General features: G+C 37.0%; 2 protein-coding genes across 6 annotated transcripts in view; one reads left to right on the forward strand and one right to left on the reverse strand.

The window, feature by feature from the left end:
- The first annotated feature begins 27 nt into the window (after positions 1–27).
- smim24 (small integral membrane protein 24) lies at positions 28–6,087 on the forward strand. Of its 2 annotated transcripts, XM_084087521.1 has the most exons (5): positions 28–266; positions 737–1,000; positions 2,898–3,939; positions 4,129–4,264; positions 5,238–6,087. In XM_084087521.1, the coding sequence occupies exons 3-5, from the start codon at positions 3,789–3,791 to the stop codon at positions 5,323–5,325; spliced, it is 375 nt and encodes a 124-aa protein (XP_083943647.1). In that variant the 5' UTR covers positions 28–266; positions 737–1,000; positions 2,898–3,788; the 3' UTR covers positions 5,326–6,087. The 2 variants fall into 2 exon arrangements, with proteins under 2 accessions (XP_083943647.1, XP_083943646.1); XM_084087520.1 differs by lacking the exons at positions 4,129–4,264; positions 5,238–6,087.
- Positions 6,088–7,744: 1,657 nt separating this feature from the next.
- The window catches only part of nfic (nuclear factor I/C), a 103,170-nt gene continuing 92,026 nt past the window's right edge, over positions 7,745–18,888 (reverse strand). For 3 of the 4 annotated variants that reach the window (XM_084087542.1, XM_084087541.1, XM_084087539.1), the window contains one exon: positions 7,745–7,930. In XM_084087542.1, the coding sequence (XP_083943668.1) occupies positions 7,892–7,930 (39 nt within the window). In that variant the 3' untranslated portion in view covers positions 7,745–7,891. The remainder of the gene's footprint in view (positions 7,931–18,888) is intronic. The other variant, XM_084087546.1, reaches the window with a different exon arrangement.

Raw genomic sequence — 18,888 nt, forward strand, 5'->3', positions numbered from 1 at the left:
AAATCCTGGCTCAAGGCTTCTCCTTACGCCACTAAGTACATTAGCTTGATTGTTTTCTGATGTTAATTACTTGAGGTCTGAGGGAGGTCCTGTCACGGTCACTAAAGAAGAAACAGTCATTCAGAGAAACTATCATTCTGTGACCTCTTTTGTCGTGGTTTTGTGAATATGCAACGAGAAGGAAGACAGCTGAGGAGCATTCAGCATCAGAAAGAGAGAGAGAAAGAGGACAAGTGTCTGTCAATGAGGGAAAGAAGCTTTGCAGGGTATGTACACAACATATTATCTGACCATAAACATGGCTATACTGATAATGAGATTCAGATGTACTGTATCTAACCCTACCTCTAATCACTAGTCCAACCCTAATCTTAACCTAACCTAAAATAAGTTAGCATTATGTGCTCTGTTAAAGAAAGTATAAACTGTTACATTTCAAATGTTCTAAATCTCTTTTTTGTGGGGAAAGAAATTAAAATTGTATTCAGCAAGGATGCATTAAAAATGTACCACAATTTTCACAAAAAATTAAGCAGCACAACTGCTTTCAACATTGACTATAAAAATGTTTCTTGAGCACCAAATCAGCATATTAGTATGATTTCTGAAGGACTGGAGTAATGATGCTGAAAATTTAGCTTTGCAATTAATTACATTTTAAAATATATTAAAATAAAAACAATATAAAATAAATATACTGTATACATAATGATGTTTACTTATTGTTTTCTTCCAGATCATCAGAAAATGAATGAAAACTGAACTGTTGTTAAATTGTTAAACTTAAAGACAGTGGAGTAAACAACAATATTTATGGATTTAGATAAGAACAAAAGTTTTGATGACGAGGACTTATTCAAGGACTACAAACCCACAGAAAATGATCCGCTCACTCTACCCAAGCATGTAATATATCTGCTGTTGGCTGTAAGTGTGACAGGCGTCACTCTGTTCGCCATCATAAGACACCTCATCAAAGATCTCATCCATGATCTGGCAGGTATGTGACAGGAAACCGTACAAATGTCCACTTAAAGAATTACAAATCCTCTTTGAACGTTATCTGGCTAGTTTTCAATGAGATGCATGACATTGTGTTCCTTTTTAACTGGAATACACTTGACTGCTTTGCCAAAAACATAAACAGCCTAAGAGGGTTTGCTGGTCTTAGCTTTTCTTCAAAGCTTTTGGTTGGTTTTAGAGTTTTTTTGTTTGTTTGTTTTTGGCTGGTCAGGGTTAGAGACAGCTAAACACCAGCTAGGCTATAGGCTGTGAGACCAACTTAAAGGTGCTGTAAGTCATTTTTTGACTGTATAATACAATAATATGTTTGCAGATATTTAGGAAACATGCATAAGTTCACATAAAACAAAGCTACAGCCAGTTATTTTACTTTGAATCCTGCATTCCGTGTTGGTCTGTGTGATCTCGCCCACTGCTTATTTACCCAATTGTATTTTGACACCCCGGGTTTCCAGTCGGCTGAAAACACCGCATATTACAGCCATGGAAGCCAGCGAAACAAACTGGGTCAGAGATCGCAGATTCTACCTGACCTAAAAAGCTTTAGCATCCATCTCATTATCTCTATGAACGGGAGCAATATCAAAATACAGATAAATCAACTCATCAACTTACAAGTGTGTAAGTCTCCACGCCTTCCATTGTCAATTGGGCTTGCTCCTGTTGTGTGTCCTTAATCTGGCAACCCGCGTGAGCGTCGAATCTGAAGGGGCGGGGGAAACAACTCTTTGCAGTACCTATTTCAACCGCTAGCTGTCAATATTACATACTGCACCTTTAGGTCTTTGGGCCCTATTTTAACGACCTAAGCACATGGTCTAAAGCTCAGGGCGCAATTGCACTTAGGGCATGTCCGAATCCACTTTTGCTAGTTTAACGAAGGGAAAAATGGTCGGCGCTCCCGGCGCATGGTCTAAAAGGGTCGTCCCTATTCTCTTAATGAGTAATGGGTGTGTTTTGGGCGTAACGTGAAATAAACCAACCCGAGTCTCATCTCCCATTCTCTTTAAAAGCCAGTTGCGCTTGCACCATGGCGGATTGCTATTTACGTGACGGAATTTGCAAGCGGAAAGACTGAACACGTCTCCAGAGCGCAAATGGATCTGCTAGTGCGCAAGGTCAAAGCACACAAGCAGACCGTACGGGATTCCACCATATCTTTATGTACACAATATTAATCTTTTACATTGTAATCCTTTTATTTTTAATATTTGGCTAGTTTGTGTGCTGCTGCGCGTCCCTGTGTGTGTAATAAGCAGAGTGTACGCGCGTTGTGGACCTGCCTATAGGCGCACATTACTAACCTGCTCTTTAAATAACCAAAAAAATATTGACCCATTGACTTTAGACCAGGTTTCAGTTGGTCAATGGCACAGTCTATTTCAGTTGCCTCAAAATAGCAACACGCCAACAATGCGCCAGAACACAACTCGTTTTCAGACAAGCATGCCCATGGGCACAAATGCATTTGCTATTTAAACAACGTGGCGCAGGACGTAAAAAGGAAAACTGCGTCGGGCTGAAACTAGCAAAAAACACTTGCGTCGCGCTTGGTGCTGCATTGTGCCGGGTGTAAGATAGGGCCCATTGTTTGCAAAGCTCAAACTTGGTGCTAACAAGGTCATGGGTTCAATTCCCAGGGAAAGAATAATAAAATGTTTACCTTGCAAATGGAAGTTGCTTTGTATAAAAGTGTATATTATTGTATATGAAAGACAGTCACAAACTAGCTAAGGTTGGTTTCATTTTTTTATCATTAGTTATTCCTTAGACTCGATGATCGTAATAGCCATCAACATCCAGAAAAAATGCAAAAGCCTTTGAAGAAATCTATCAGCATAACATGAGACTGAATGCTCTTTGCTGTCCTGTAGATTACCTGTTTGGAGAGCAGCCTATGGAAGAGCAGGAGATCCCCTGGGAAAGACGAAATAAGTTCAGGGAAGACTGGATTCCAGAAGCAATGCCTGAGCTGGAGGCCATGGTGAATGCAGAGCAAGAACTCATGGAGGGCACTGAAGACTTCCCAGCCATCTGGGTTACATCAGACAGACTTAAGCCTTGTGCTCCATCCTCCATTCAAATAAGTGTTAGCAGCAGCTAGCATGAAAACAAGACTCAGCATTTTTCATCTGAATACTCACACTAGTGAGCTTAAATCTTTTTTTCTCATGAAATTGTTTGGCACAGTTTTCTGTCCTAAAATGACATACTTCCTACTGAAAACATGAAGTTGGCATTTATATCAAATGAAAGATGAAATGAAGAAAATTTGCTAGTCAGCAGCATGTGGTATTAGGGGGCGGGCAATGATCATTGTAGAGAGAGTTTGATTGGACAAAAATCTGTCAAGTGCAGGATGAGTCATCAATGTTTTTGCTCTGTTTTCCCTGGAAGAGAAACACTGTCATTTTTAATGTTTATATATGCTCAAAGTGAAATTTGCCAATATTTAAGAGGGCACTATCATATAGATGACCTCAAAGCAAATGAACTAAAAGCAAAACCTTTTCCATTTTTTATTTATTTAATATTTGTGCAACATCAATTCTCAATAGATGTTCTTAAGCTCTTATATCAATTTAGATATTTTTACAGTCTATGGCTTAGACTGGCATGACTTCTGTTCAGTGCCAGCCTGGAAAGTAAATATTTTGCCTTTACAACATAACAGCATGTCACATTGTCAGTGGGAGATTATCTAACAATAATCATACACACTTACTCTGTGAGTGACATGCTGTTATCTGTGATCTCTCTAATGGATGTTGTACTTTGGACACCAAGAATCCTTCAAATATTTACAGACGACTGAGAGGGACACAGCAGTGTGTGCAGACTGTAAATTAACCATGTTTCATCCACAGAATATTGTTGCTTTCATACTCTTGGTCTCTATTTGTCAAGCTCAAGCTGGTGAGTGATTTTTGTCTTTCTTTGTTATAGTATGAGCTTTTCAATGTACTAAAATTTATTGTGATTTTGCTCACTAAATCTATTCAGTGTAAAAGCACATTTGATTTAATATATAAAAGTTCTATAGGAAAAACCTTCACAGGGTGAAATACCTTATGGTTAAAAAACCTATGATACAATGTTACTCAGGTGGTCAACGGGCATCGTCAGATACATCTAAGGTCACATTACAGCCGTGGCTGGTGGGACTGGCAGCTGTTGTTGGGTTCCTCTTTATCGTCTTCGTCCTCGTCATTGTGCAAAGACTCTTTTTCAAGAAAGACAAGTGAGTAGTGACCTGAAATGGTTCAGGAAAATATATACTGTACACGAGTCATGATGAAAAAAGCTACATAGATCATATAATACCTGATTCTTCTTTATATGTAACTTTTGACAATACAATCAGTTTTGTTTAATTTAAAAGGAAATGTTTGATACTTATTTTAGAGGTTCAAAATGGCGATAATCTTCTGGCAGTTACAAATCATTTGATTAGTTATTGAATAACATTATGGTGATGAGGAGTTTATGGTTTTTGGAATGATTTTATGACAGTACTGTCAAGGCCACATTCAGACACCTGATCAGCCAAGACACACCTAAAGCCATAATAAACTAATACATATCATTTCTAAACATTAATGTACAATGTACATGTTGACTATTTTTATTGTGTGTAGAATGTATACACTCCTTTTCAAAAGTTTGGGGTCAGTAAGATTATTTTTTGAAGAAAGTAATACTTTTATTAAGCAAAGATGCATTCAATTGATCAAAAGTTACAGTAAAGACATGCTGTTCTTTTGAATTTTCTATTCATCAACAATTAAAAAAGTATTAAGTTTCCACAAAATCACTAAGCAGCACAACTGTTTTCAATATTGATAATAATAAGAAATGTTTTTTGAGCACCAAATCAGCATTAGAATGATTTCTGAAGGATCATATGACACTCAAGACTAATTAGATAAATAATGCAGAAAATGCAGCTTTGCGTCACAGGAATGAATTACACATTAAAATATATTAAAATAGAAAACTATTTCACAATATAACTGTTTTTACTGAATTTATGATCAAATAAATGCAGCATAATGAGCATACTGCTTTGATTTATAAATGATTAACTTAAACTGATCAATTTACCACCTCATCCAGTTTCTGATGAGTTTTATTAATGATCAAACTGTCTAGTCTCAGTGCAATGTGACTCTTTAAACAAACAGAATTTCTTTATTGTGTATCTCCCCTTGCAGAGATGAGTTTGAGGAAAAGCATCAATTTTACGACAACCTAGCGGATGATTTGGAGGCAAATGAGGAGACCAAGCAGACCAATTTCTGAGAAGAACCGATGATCACAGTCCTGCGGCACAAAAATCTTTCAATCTCTGGAAATCATGCCGTAACACTGTGAAGAGTAATTCTTACATAATTATATATTATCTTATGTAATATATCATTAGCATTTTAACTTATGCATTTTGTTTTTATGTCTTCGTAAGAGTTGTTCCTTACATCATCCACTAGATGGAGCAGCCTTCACTTAATCACAGCTTTAACCTAAAGTTAAAACAAAAAGATTAGAACAAAGTGGTGCTCTCTAGTCTTTTTCTGCGCATATTCCCAGTTTAAGTTTGATTAATATGGTGTAACTGTACCTGAAATACCTAAATTTGAAACATTCATTAGAGTAGTGAAACCATTGGAATAGAAGAGCAGATGCTCAGTGTGTCACATGGTGCACATAATGCTCCGATTAACTGGCTTTTGACTCGTGTGACAGTTCTGGGTTGGGCATGTATATATGCTAAATGGACAAGGGTATGAGATCCATTACTCATTTTGAGTGGCAGTTTGGACATGTTAAATGCTTCCAGTGAAATGATGTAACACAGTTTTGCTTTTGGAACCATTTGCTCATCCCAGGGGATTATATGATGAAAATATCATTTGCAGGAAAAATGGCCAGGTGTTCAATTGTGTTAATGATGGGGGACCATTATGCTTGTGTTTAAAGTAGACCTTGGTCAGGCGTCGCCTAAATGAACAATCTGTGATTAGAAGATGTGTTAATTATGATGCAATAAACTACCTAAAATAATAACACGCTTTTTATATGGATATGGTGACTCCTTTAATGCTTATGATTACATAAAAGCTGATCTTCAGGTTAAAGAACTTTATCATAGCATTTTAATTAACATTTAACTCTAAGTAGGCAGCTGACTGTTTCTCAAAGTTTCCCATCCATGGGAAACAGTTTAGCTGAAAGCGTGCTGATGAGTGACAGTAACTAAGCCTACAGACAGCAGCAATAAGTGAAGCGTTAAACCAGAGCGAGAGAGAAAGACAGACCTCAGTTCAGTCTCCTCTTTAAAGTCTCATTCTCATTTCACTGCTGCCTTGAAATTTTTATTTCGTTGTTTTTATTCTGCCTTCTGAGCGACGTCATCTTTGCTCCACGCATTACTTGGGAGCCGGTGACAGATGAATTATTCTTTCTTTTCTAGCATTCGTTACTGCAAAGTTAAATGACAAAACCTCAAATGAAAACATTCTGGAAGCCAAAGGGTAAGAGATACTGATGAAACAACCTTCAGTGAATCAGTTGAGCTCTGCAGAACTGCTTTCAGTCGTTTTCTTTTTTCTTGAATCAATAAACCAAATTCAATGTACATTTGAAAGAGAGCTCTAATGCTCGCCAAGGCTGCATTTACTTGATCAAAAATAGAGTAAAAACAACAATATTGTAAAATATTTTTATTTAGTTTTCTATTTTAATATATTTTACTCTAAATTCATATTCTATAAATGTACTTAATTTTTCTTTGGCAAGTTTTTGCACGCATATTTTTTAAGTAAATTTCACATATGGAATTAAGTAAACTCTACTTACCTAAGTTAAGTGAAAGTAACAAAGAAAATAAGTAATTTTAACTTGGCTAGTAAAAGATTGAGTAATATCTATTTAGTTGAAGTTTCCTTTGCAATACATTTTACTCAAACAATATAACATTGAATTAAACCACACTTTTAAAATATATGCTTTACTTAGAAACAAGTGATTAATACAACAGATATTGTGAGAGACACCATAGCTACATATCAGTAGTTACAAGTCATGTGAACGCAGAGACCTCAATACTTGGTAGACAGTACACAATGACGGTAACATTTGATGGATCATTTTTGTGTTTGAATGTGTCATTTTGAGTAGAAAATGAACTGAAATGTCCAAAACTAATCCTAACAACAAAAGCAATGATAAAACAGTGTAAATACATCTGGAAAACAGTGAAAAATCAACCTCATTAATTATTCAAGGCCCAGTGCATGATGGGAACACCAGTTTCACAAAAGTTGAGTAATTTTATAACGTTGATATTTACGCTTTAATTTCTACACGCTTGAATTGAGTACTAATGGACCTGAACTAACTTTTTCATGTAGAAATGACTTTTTTTTTTTCAGTATTTACTTCACCACAAAATCATTTTTGTCAGTGTATATGATACACTGATAAATATTTTAATAGTTTTGTGTAAATGTATAAAGTATGTAATTATTGCTTACAAACAGACAATGGTGCAAGCAACACCAAGGTCATGGGTTTGATTCCCACGGAATGCATGAACTGATAAATAACTATATAGTGTGAATGCAAAGTAAGTTTCTTTGGATAAAAACATCTGCCATATGCATAAAGGTAAAATATAATGTAATATATACAATGTAAAAAACTCTCACATACACTTGTGCCTGCGAGAAGCGGGGGTCACGTTCATACTGCACCGACACGCTCTCAATCCCAGAAGTCTCTGTATAGCGGAGTGACCTGATTGTGATCGTGTTGCAGAGAAGGGAGTCCTCGGGGAGTTGCAGTCCTTTGTTAAGACATCTGGAGCCCATTACTGCCGCATGCTTTTACAAGGCCTTCCCATCGCGTACTGTAAATCGAGATATTAAATTCATACACTCTAAAAACTGCTGGGTTGTGTTAACCCAATATTGGGTCAAATATGGTCTCACCCAACGTTGGGTTAAAAAATGCAATTTAAAAATGGACAAATTGCATTTTGGACAAAATCAAAAATGGACAAAAATGCAATTTAAAAATGGACAAATTGCATTGGTTACATTAAAAATGTAAATCAACGGCTGGGTTTGTCCATTTTTAAATTGAATTTTTAACCCAACGTTGGGTGAGACCATATTTGACCCAAAATTGGGTTAACACAACCCAGCAGTTTTTAGAGTGTAAGCACAGCTAGAGAGAAACCAAGGAGAGAGAAATCACTTTGAACCTTCAAGTCTAAATAGATATAATCAAAACAACCACAATTCCACCTTCTGCAGCTCTCAATGTGCAGAACAAAGAATAGACCACCCTCAGCCTGTACCTGTAATATCAATGCATGTTATAAGCCCAGATACCATTTAAACACACTTTAAAAAAAATTTTTTTTTAAACATTATAAATATTCAACATATAATTTCTGTTTGAGTACTAATAGACTGAGTATTGATAATACATTTAAAATGAATACATTAATAATTCAAATGTTACCAGACATGATTTATTTTTATGGTAGGCTTTTTAAAAGCAATATTCTGTAACGGAAAAGGATTTAATGGGTATGTGGACATATCCTGGAGTGATTCTCACATTGATAAATGCAGTAGAACAACATAAAAGAATAAACGCAGTAGATAACCATATTAAATGAAAACATTTTAGAAAATTTCTGAGCCAAAGAAATAATAATCTATGTACATATAACCTAACCTTATTTTTCTATTGAGAGCAGAGTGCGCAACCGTACTTTAGTTCTCGGCAGCATGGACAGCGTCTGGATGTTCGTTAAAAGTCTATCGCAGCAAAGGTATTTCCAACATCTTGTTTGTTTTTTTTACTTTTAAGCAAAAAACAAACAAACAAAAAATAAATTCACAGGGAGTACTGAATCACGTCCAGATGAGCAAAAAGTTGCTGGCTGCAGTTCACTTAACGGCCACCGGTGTCACTAATAACAAGGGTTTCTGAATTCTACATATTGCCCCTTTAAACTTTACTTTGCTATCAACTTCATAAAACTGAATCACCCTGTGGTACCTATTAACATGTTTACAATGATAGCATGTTTACAGAAAAGCACATTTGTTTTCCTCTATATATGTTTACACCCCTAACCTCAACTTTACCATAGTTTAGACTAGAGGCTCTGTGTTGGTGCGCATGGCAGTGTTGGTGTCCTCATCGTTCAGCCAACATCAGCTCAGCCTGTAATTAAAATGTTTCTTTAGAGACTCGTGAATCAAGCTAGGTTTCCTCTTGCCTGAGAGCTGCAGTTCAGGCAACTCCCGAGGCCATGCTGTTTTCTTTGGAGTGGAGAACTGTAGTTTCAGACCGATCTGGGAGAAGACTGGCCCAGGCTTTGGGGAGTTGGGCTGTTAGCGGCTCACTCTATGAGTAAAGGTCATAAAAAATACTCACACCGGGCACCACATCAAGGCCCTTTTGCTCTCAGCCACTTGCTTTTGAAGCTTTATGTTTGTAGTATGTTACATCATAGGCTGATATGCGACTGTCTTTATGAGTGATTCATCACTGATTCATTTACTCAACCGATTCACTAATTCATTCAGAACAAAACAATTGACTACTCTATTTATTATTGAGTCATGGATTCATTCACTCAGCTGAATCATTCAAAAACGCTGATTCATTCATAAACATTGTTTGCATTCGTACTTTAAAGGTGCTCTAAGCGATGTTGGGTGAGGCTAGCTCCACCCTCCCTCCTCCTCATCCCGTCCCCTCCCCCTCCCTTCCGTGCTTCCTGAAACAGTCATGAACCATTTAGACAAACTGGATTTACCCACCTGTCCAGCAAAAACAGAGCCTCCTGAATGTCGGATTGGAAGCCCTTCTGCCGGTGGAGTTCTCGTCACCTTTTGAACGTTTTTCCAATGTAAATTCGGGACTTCGCGTTCCTTCTCCTTTTCCCTTCTTTGTTATTTGTTCATCAGAACGTCGTCTCTTTGGTCGTGTGTCGGCCATATCAAAATTCGCAAGAATATACAATTTTAACGTTAGTTGTCGTTAGGACATCTCTCCTCTAGCTAACTTCCCTCTTCATGCTTCTCTCTCCTCCACTCCCCACACGCGCAATTCATGTGCACGCGCACTAACCCCCCAACCCCCAAATCATTCTTGTCGGTTATTGGCTGGAACACTGTTTGTTATGTTTGGTGGCCAAGGCTGGGCCAGTTTGTTTTTCTTGCCGTTAGTGGAGCCTGGGCTGTCTACAGAGACCGCGTTCATGTTTGCTGGATGTGACAAAAAATGTTTTGGCCTAAAAAACGCGTGACATCGCTTAGAGCACCTTTAACTATTTTCTTTGGCGAGAAAAATGCAAAGTGTCTAAAATATAAGTTACTCGGTACCGAGCTCTTGTTTATCGAACTGTTGTAGAAATATATATCACACACAGTATATGAGTCAGATGTCTCCGAGTTGGTTTTAGAACAAAATCATACAGGTTTGTAATTTGCTGTCCAAAAGCTAACGTTTCATTTAAATACTGAAGTTGAACAGGTACCTCTGGTTAGTGTCTGTTATGGAATTTGACCCCCATTCTGCAGTGAGCTCATGAGGGGCTCCTGGCGAGGTTCATGTGAAGCTTTCAACAAGTGCTATTGCACTCGTTCACCCCCTTCATATGTTTAAAGAAAAAGGACCTTGTGCTGGCTTGGGCTATTTTGAACCATTAAAATGAAATAAAACTTGACTTCCTTTCCAGAGCTGAAATTATACTTTTCCAAAAGCGGCTCCAACAATCTTGTATCTGGGGTAAATGGATTGAGGGATGATTAGAGTCAGGTGTGTTACGCTCCTCAGCCAAGTTGAACTGAAAACAAACCTCTAACCGCAAATGTTCAGTTCGCTCTTTCATTCTCTTTCTTCCAATTCTCCTGTTTTCTGCAGCTCGTACTCACAGAATTAAAACTGTCATTTAAAATGTTTGGTGATCCAAAGTTTGTTCTGCCTTGAAATGAGTCATTCTCTTCCTGCGTAACTGCCATTGAGTGTCGATTACAATGACAAAGTTTATTAAGTAAGATTTAGCATGTAAAATTGAGTATGCAGATGTGTGATTACTAATTTATCTTCAGTCACGTTTGACTCTTATATTCAGTTAAATTCAGTACATATAATACCCAAAATGTTACTCGCCGAAGGACTCTTTTAATGCATCATTAGAGCGATATATAAGATGGCATGCCACGTCTTGGAAACATCTTTTCCTTTTCTGCCTCTGCAATTGTGATGGCAAAAGAGCTTCGGCTGAGCTAAAATTAGCTTTGTCCTCAGGCGCAAGGCCTGTTTTCGCCTGGGTCCACGTCGAGGGATGATCTACAAATGAACAGCGAATAGGTATGCATCCAACACACACAAAGCAATGATAATACACCTCCAAAACACACACCACTGATAATCAAGATCAATCTACACAAACATTCAAAACATGCCAAGACACTTCAGCAGACTTTGCGTCTAATCGGTTAGAAAAGAAAAACACAAAGTCACCTCATTTCTGAGTTGTAGCATAGCTTTGTTTATTTTTTATTTAATTTTAATTTTTTTTATTTTTTTGCATAGGGAAACATACTCACTTCCAGTACTGTATTCATGAGCGATTTTTTTTTTTTTGCGAACAGCGATGGCTGAATACAATGTTATAATGAAATATTGTTAAAGCTGTAATTTCCCCCTCACACCAGTTCAAAAACACATGGCAAATTTAGTTTGTTGTGCATGAGAAAAACAAAAACATTTTCTCATTGGTTTCAAAACCGACATACCGACTTTTGCTGATAGATTACAATTTAGCGAGGTTCTTGGAGAAACAAAGACAAATAACAAAAATCCGATGCTTTCCAAAAGAACATGGATGCATGTCATCATGCCAGTTGTGAATGTGTCTGAACTAAATGTCCACATGCCCCTTCCTGGTGTGAAGTGTGTTTATCTGTGCAGCAAGCAAGCATTTAATGAGTAACTACTATGGTAATATTTGTAAAGAATAATGTGATTAAAAAAAAGAGGAAGGAAAAACTAACAAAAACCTTGAAATTTAACACTGCATTAGAATGCTCTCTGAAAAACATTTCAACCTTCGTCCTTTCAACTCAAAGCGTCCAAAGATAGAGAAAACAGCATGCTTAAAAACAAACAGAACAACAACAATAGAAATATTTATAGAAATTAAACCATAATTCATCGAACAGAATAAAACAAAACAATTGTTCTAATGGGGGAGAGGGCACCCTGAAATATTGATGCGTGATTGTTTTGGGGGGCTCAAAAATTCAGGAGTAGGCGGTACGTCAGGGTGTTTTTGGCAATTCATTTGTAAATGACTTATCAAAATATTGCATAAATCGCAAAGCCCACAAATGGCTTTTCTCCCCTATGAACAGAGACATGACTAATAGGTATTCTTCACCCCGTTTGAGCCATTTTAACCTTAGGGCCAGATTTAGTAAAGCCCTTAGCACACGCTAACATTCTTAGCATCGTCAGACTATACCAACCTTTAGTTAAGGTCAATATGTTGCAGCACTCGGAGGTTGTGTTATTGAGAGGCTTCGGCAAATCTGGCCCCTTGGTTGGACGACAGCGTACAAAAAGCGTTTGATAAACAAAAGCTGTATCCGATCCGGGCCGACACTGCAGAGATGATGTCAGCAATACAGCGAAAACCCACATAACAGCTCACGGTTTACAAAGAACACATGGGTGAGGAAAAGAAACCAGAGCAAAACGATACATGACAGGCACTGCATGTTACAATTGTGTTTTTAACCCATTTTGCCATTTATACCAATGTATATACCTTAGATTTGAATTGCTGGTTTGCTAGGAGTGAAAAAGGGAGCGTAGAAATAATTAGCCATTCTACAGTTAAGGATGGGTCTTCATTCATATTTATCTGCTATAGAACTGTACACCAGAAACTCAGATTAAAGCCCTCCATCACCCCCACAGCTCAATCAGCAACACGAGTATCTGAAACAACGTTTGAGAAGTTTGAATTACATACTTTAAATGGGAAAATGTCAGTATAATCAATGACCTCACATGTCTGAACAAAATGTACTCTTGGGAGTGACAGTTTTAGACCTGGGCAAAGAAGAATTTTATAATGCTGCATTCATGTCATGTCAGAATTACAGGAATAATATATATTATTTACAATACATGTACTACAGTTCAAAAGTTTGGGCTTGGTAAGTCTCTTTTAAATGTGACAAATACAGTAAAAACTGCTTTCTGTTTAATATAGTTTAAAATGTCATTTATTTATGTGATGGTAAAGCAGAATTTTCAGAAATCATCAACTACATTTTTTTTGGAAGCTGTGATAAAAAAAAATTCAGGATTTTTTGATGAATAGAAAGTTTAAAAGAACAGCATTTATTTGAAATGGAAATCTTTTGTAAAATCAGAAATGTTTTTAGTCACTTTTGATCAGTTTAATGGATCTTTACGGAATAAATCTATTCTTACTGACCCCAAACTTTTGAACAAGTGTGTGAACAATATAACTTTTGTTCTATCTATCTATATATATATATATATATATATTGAAAGAGCAAAAAGAGGTGGGTTAATGTAGTGATTAAGTATTTTGTGAACATTTCATACTGAAATCTCATTATGCTAATTCTGACCAGATGTAAACGCAGCATTAGTTTCACTATACTACCGGGTACAATAATAGTAGGTTTAATCTAGCTTGGATGGCTTTACACACATTGAAACTGTCCTTAATATTAGCAAGAAGTTTCAGCACAAAGATTTCAGTAAAGCCAGGATTAGTTGCATAGATGCTGTACAATTTCCAGATCATTTAAAAACCTTTAGTGTATTACTACTAGTCTGATTTCAAACGAAGCAGCTTGATCGAGCTGTTATTATGGGATCCAAAGCAGTGCAGACAGACATAACTGCACATCATCCATTTCAGATTCACCAGTCGCTGCCAGTATCAATCATGTCACGTATCAATTCGTCAGCTGACAAGACCCTATGACATGCATCCTGCCAAGTGTCACGACATTGAAAATGGAAGGAAGGAAAGAGTAGAAACTGCATTCCAGTGCCTCAGCCCTGAAGAGGATGTCCAGCCCTTACTGAGAGGAGACAAAACAAAGATCTGACCACATGTTCACGTTTCTATCTAACTCGACCGTGCAAAGCTCATGGTATTGCAAGGTTTACATTACGCAAACCGCAAAAGGAAACGGTAAGAGTGAAACACTCTCGCATGTCTAATTCTCTCACGTATGCCTGAGTAGGGTCTCCTCACATCCTGTTTATGTCCGTGGGTGAACAGGGAAATTGGACTGGGGAAATTTACATTCTATTCAGCATAATTACATGTGTCAATGACTAATTAAAGTGCCTGGCCCTCGGAATTAAACAATCTTTTCAGCGACGCACATTCCAGGCATGAGTAGGTTGATCTTACAAAAACAGGGGAAGATCACACAGCGTAAACCCACATCCAACAGCTCTATGCTGAATCCAGGAAGGCACTCAGAAGAGTGAGGTCTAAAATCCTGCTAGTTATGCATGCTCCATAAAACTATCAATGGGCTGAAGTAAGCCATGCCACTGATTGTCCACAGGTGATTTAAAAAAAAAAAGAAAATCTGTATTGTTATATTTTTTTCAAGTAAAAAGGCCTAAACATCCATTTTTGTTTTTACAATACATTTATACGGTACAGAACTATTCAAAAGTTTAAGGTCAGTAACATTTTTTTTTTTTTTATGTTTTTGAAAGAATGGCTGCATTTATTTAAAAATTTAAACATATTCCAATGATGGCAAAGCTGAATTTTCAGCATCATTACTCCAGTCTTCGGTGTCACATGATCCTTTAGAAATCATTCTAATATACTGATTTGGTGCTCAAGCAACATTTTTTATTATCAATGTTGCAGCTTAATAGTTTTGTGGAAACGGCAATACTTTTTCTCAGGATTCTGTGATAAATGGATGCTGTTTTGAGAAACGTTTTTTGATCAATTTAATGCATCCTTGCTGAATACAAGTGGGTAAGACAAATTCACTTAATTCAAGATATTGATTCTCATGTAAATGTATTTTGTTTTAAGGATGTTTCGATTTTTAATGGGAAAATGCAAAGGACTGATTTCAAAAATGATTGTTGCAGCATCTTAAAAGGGTTATTTTTTCATTTTCACACATAAATGACAACAGCTAAATAAAAGGGTGCCATTCAAGCAGCTTCATCTCTCTATCTTTCTTTCATTCTCATTTTAATCTGTATTCATCACGGTACGTTATCAAGGCTGAGAAATATCCCCAGAAAAGCAAACCTTAAAAAGAAGTATTATTATTATTAATACCAGAATATCTAGTGCAACCTTCCAAGTAGAAGTACAGTAAAATGTGTTTAAAGATCTTGAAGTTTGCATGACAGAAAAGAAAAAATAAGTGCAGAGGTTTAAAATAAGTCTTGAATATAACAAAAAAAGGCAATGGAACCAGCATAAACCTCTCAAAGCTCGGTGAAGCTGTTGGCTCGGTTTAAAATGACGACAAGTGATGCTGAATTTACTAAAGTTCGTATTTTGCGATCAAAATGACACTTGATAACTGAGTGAAAGGTGTGTGCTAATGGCGCTGACATTATATTCTCAACAGCAGATCCTTTAGAAGGAGCTTTCAAAATTTTTGTGTGGCTTGACCACAAGCTTATGACTACTAAATCCAAACAAACAAACAAAAACATATTTTCTCTTACAAAAAGACATTTTTAATATACATTTCGCCTTTTTCCTCGTTCTACTGGAAATATGGTAAGCATTTATACACAAGATAACTGTGTTCAAAATGTAACATTTCAACAACAAGCATAAAAATGATAATCATCGCTCTATAAAAAGGATTTCGAAATCAAACAGTAAGATAATGTTTCTTTTTAAATGCATTATTCACGTCATAGAAAGTTCAATCATCACCTGTGGCCACTTTAAAAAGCACACACTGGGGTAACAACCTGCTCTTGAAGTGTTTCGATCTCTCGGCCGTGTGTAGCCAATGTTAGCAAATACAAAAAGCAAACGAAGAAGAAGACTCGTGCGCACAGAGCTCACCACAGAGCCGCTGTGCTGGCGAAACCACCTTCAGACCCCTGTTCTACTGAGCCCATCATCGCACCCTGGCCAGAGGGTTGACAGCTTTAGAAAGGTGAAAATGGAGCAGTGCAAATCTTCACGGGACAGGCGGCGGGCCATGTGAGTCTGTACCGGAGAGACGCCGTGAGAGCTTCAGCTCATTAAAATCTAAAAAGTTTGCCATTTTTGCTTCAATACGGATTATAATAAACAAAAAACAGCACAAAATAATTCCAACTGCGCCCCACGCTTCGAGGCAGACCCCTGTCCCATCGCCTGTCCTGTTAAACACAAGAAAAATTGCTTGCTTAATGAAGCTAGCACTTCTGCAAAGGTTTGGATCATGGTAAAGGTGGAATGCCGTTTGGCTTCGGCACTCCGATTCGGCCAGGGTGGACGACGGGGGGACTCACAAATCATCCACGATCAAGATCTTACCACAGGCATCATGTAAACAAAATCTCTCGTTCTTTCTCATCCGACTTATACTTTTAAATAGCTACCAGCAAATCGTATTAGCTACCAGCGTTGCAATATCCATTGCAGAAACAATACTGTACACTGCATCACAAACTACAACATGGCCTCTCCTGACCCAGCTCCAGAAATACACAATATCTTCTCCTCCGCAATATACTCCCCTGACACTACATGCTACAAATTATAAATTATCTCCTACCATCTAATTTTATAAAAAGAAGAAGAAGCATCCTGGTGTATTAATTCATTTTCTAAGAAGACACAAAGTCAGCAGTTCTTGTGTCTGTATGTTGAATTGGACAAATACATTTCAGCTACTCTCTATGAATGCGTTCTACAATCAACAAATGGACATATACAAGGGACTCGATTGGTAAAACAACTTAATCACTAATTAAAGAAATCATCAAACATTACATGTTCTATTGCAGCCAGTGTTGTGAGAGCTCAAAAAGTGGTTAAATGGACAGTTCGCATTTTGTCATTAGTTATTCGCCCTCATGTTTTTCTAAACCTTTTGACTTCATTTCTTTTTTTCTGTGGAACTGAGCCACTTTTTTTTAATGCACATTGAAAGTCAATGGGGTCCAAATCAACATTGGTCTCTCTTTGACTTTCATTGTATGAACAAGCATTTTCAAAATACCTTGTTTTGTGTTCCATTGAAAAATGAAAGAAAGTCATGAAACTACATGAGGGTGAATAAATAATGACTACATTTTCCTTTTGTGGTGAACTGTCCCTTTAACAAATGCGTAGGTTTTCAGAAATAATGAAATGTAAATTTGACCCTTGACAAAAAGCAAAAATCATGCAGTGGGGATGTAAAGTCTTGTTGATTGCAAAATAATTTGCTAAGTGCTTAGTTGTAGAATTTAAAACTAACCAAAACTAGTTAATGGGTTTATAGAGGATGGCCGTCTAGTTTTAATCGCTGGCCTCTCCTCTTCACATCCATAATGGGTACAAACTCATTTAAATACATGACATACAATCTAAACAATTTAAGAGAAGTCTAACATGAAAGGGAATCAAAATATCAGCTCAGAGCTGATATGGAGAGAGCTGGTACCGCATCTTTCACAGATTTTGTTACTTTCTCATTATATTAAAAGTAGAGTGAAATAATGGTAACAAAATAATGCAATGAAGATTTCATGCCAACTACGGTGCTTTTAAAAGAGGAAGAAGGTAAAAAAAAAAGATTCTCTCACCCATCCAAAACTACAGCTACCAGGTAACCTGTTAGTCTTAATCTGATTATGACAGGCAATCAAACATGCAGCATTTTTTTTCCTTGATGACACTGGTTACATAAAATTAAAAAAATCGAAGAAAAAAAAAATCAACTCCTTTGAAATTACGCATTATCGTTCTTAACTAAAGGCAAGGCACATAATATGTTTATAAAATATCGTGCAAAGTAGAAGAGGGATCATAGGATAAAAGTCAAAACCAATGTGGTACAAAGGTAAAATCCATCTGTGTCATTGGCTCTTTGCTCAAGGGGGGTCATTAAGGAGAAGTCGGGGAGCATTTAGCTTTAGAGCTAATACTAAGATTATCTGCCATGCACCCATGTCAGCGATACGGTGGTCGTTTGAGCTTAATCCTCATGATTTTTCTTTTGAAAGCACCATGCACAGTTATATATAACTCATATATAGAGATTTCCATATAATTTTCATATCTGCACCATTAAAACAAGTCATGTTGTATGTATTCTGGGTCTATGGTCAACTCAACAGAATGTGTATGCAAAGCCATTATAAAAGGTTAGCAAAAGCAACCAGAGTGTGTGGATATTATTTCATATCGGTGTGTGTATTTGTAAGGGTACCTAGTTAATCTCTGATATGTGTTGATCTTGTCATGTTCCAGCAGAATATAAGTGTGTGTGTGTGTTTTGTTCAGCCATCTGTGTTTCCTGTGGCTAAGCGTTAGCCCATGCAGCTGATGAGGGGCTTGCTAGGCCGTTTAAAATATATCTCTGGGCATAAAAACAACCCCTTGAACTTCTACAACAACAACCCACAGTAGATGAAGCAAAACATCCAAGTCTTTTAAAAAAAAAGAGGAAGAATTTAAATGAAAATCTAGCAATGTCTCAGGCACTTTTCATGGCTTCTTGATTTGGGTTCGGTAGCGTTGTAGATTAAGCCCTGATGTTATTTCATTAGTACAAATCAACACATCTCAGAGTGCAGAAT

Source organism: Abramis brama, assembly GCF_963993115.1.
Source record: "Abramis brama genome assembly, chromosome: 16".
Lineage (NCBI taxonomy): Eukaryota > Metazoa > Chordata > Actinopteri > Cypriniformes > Leuciscidae > Abramis > Abramis brama.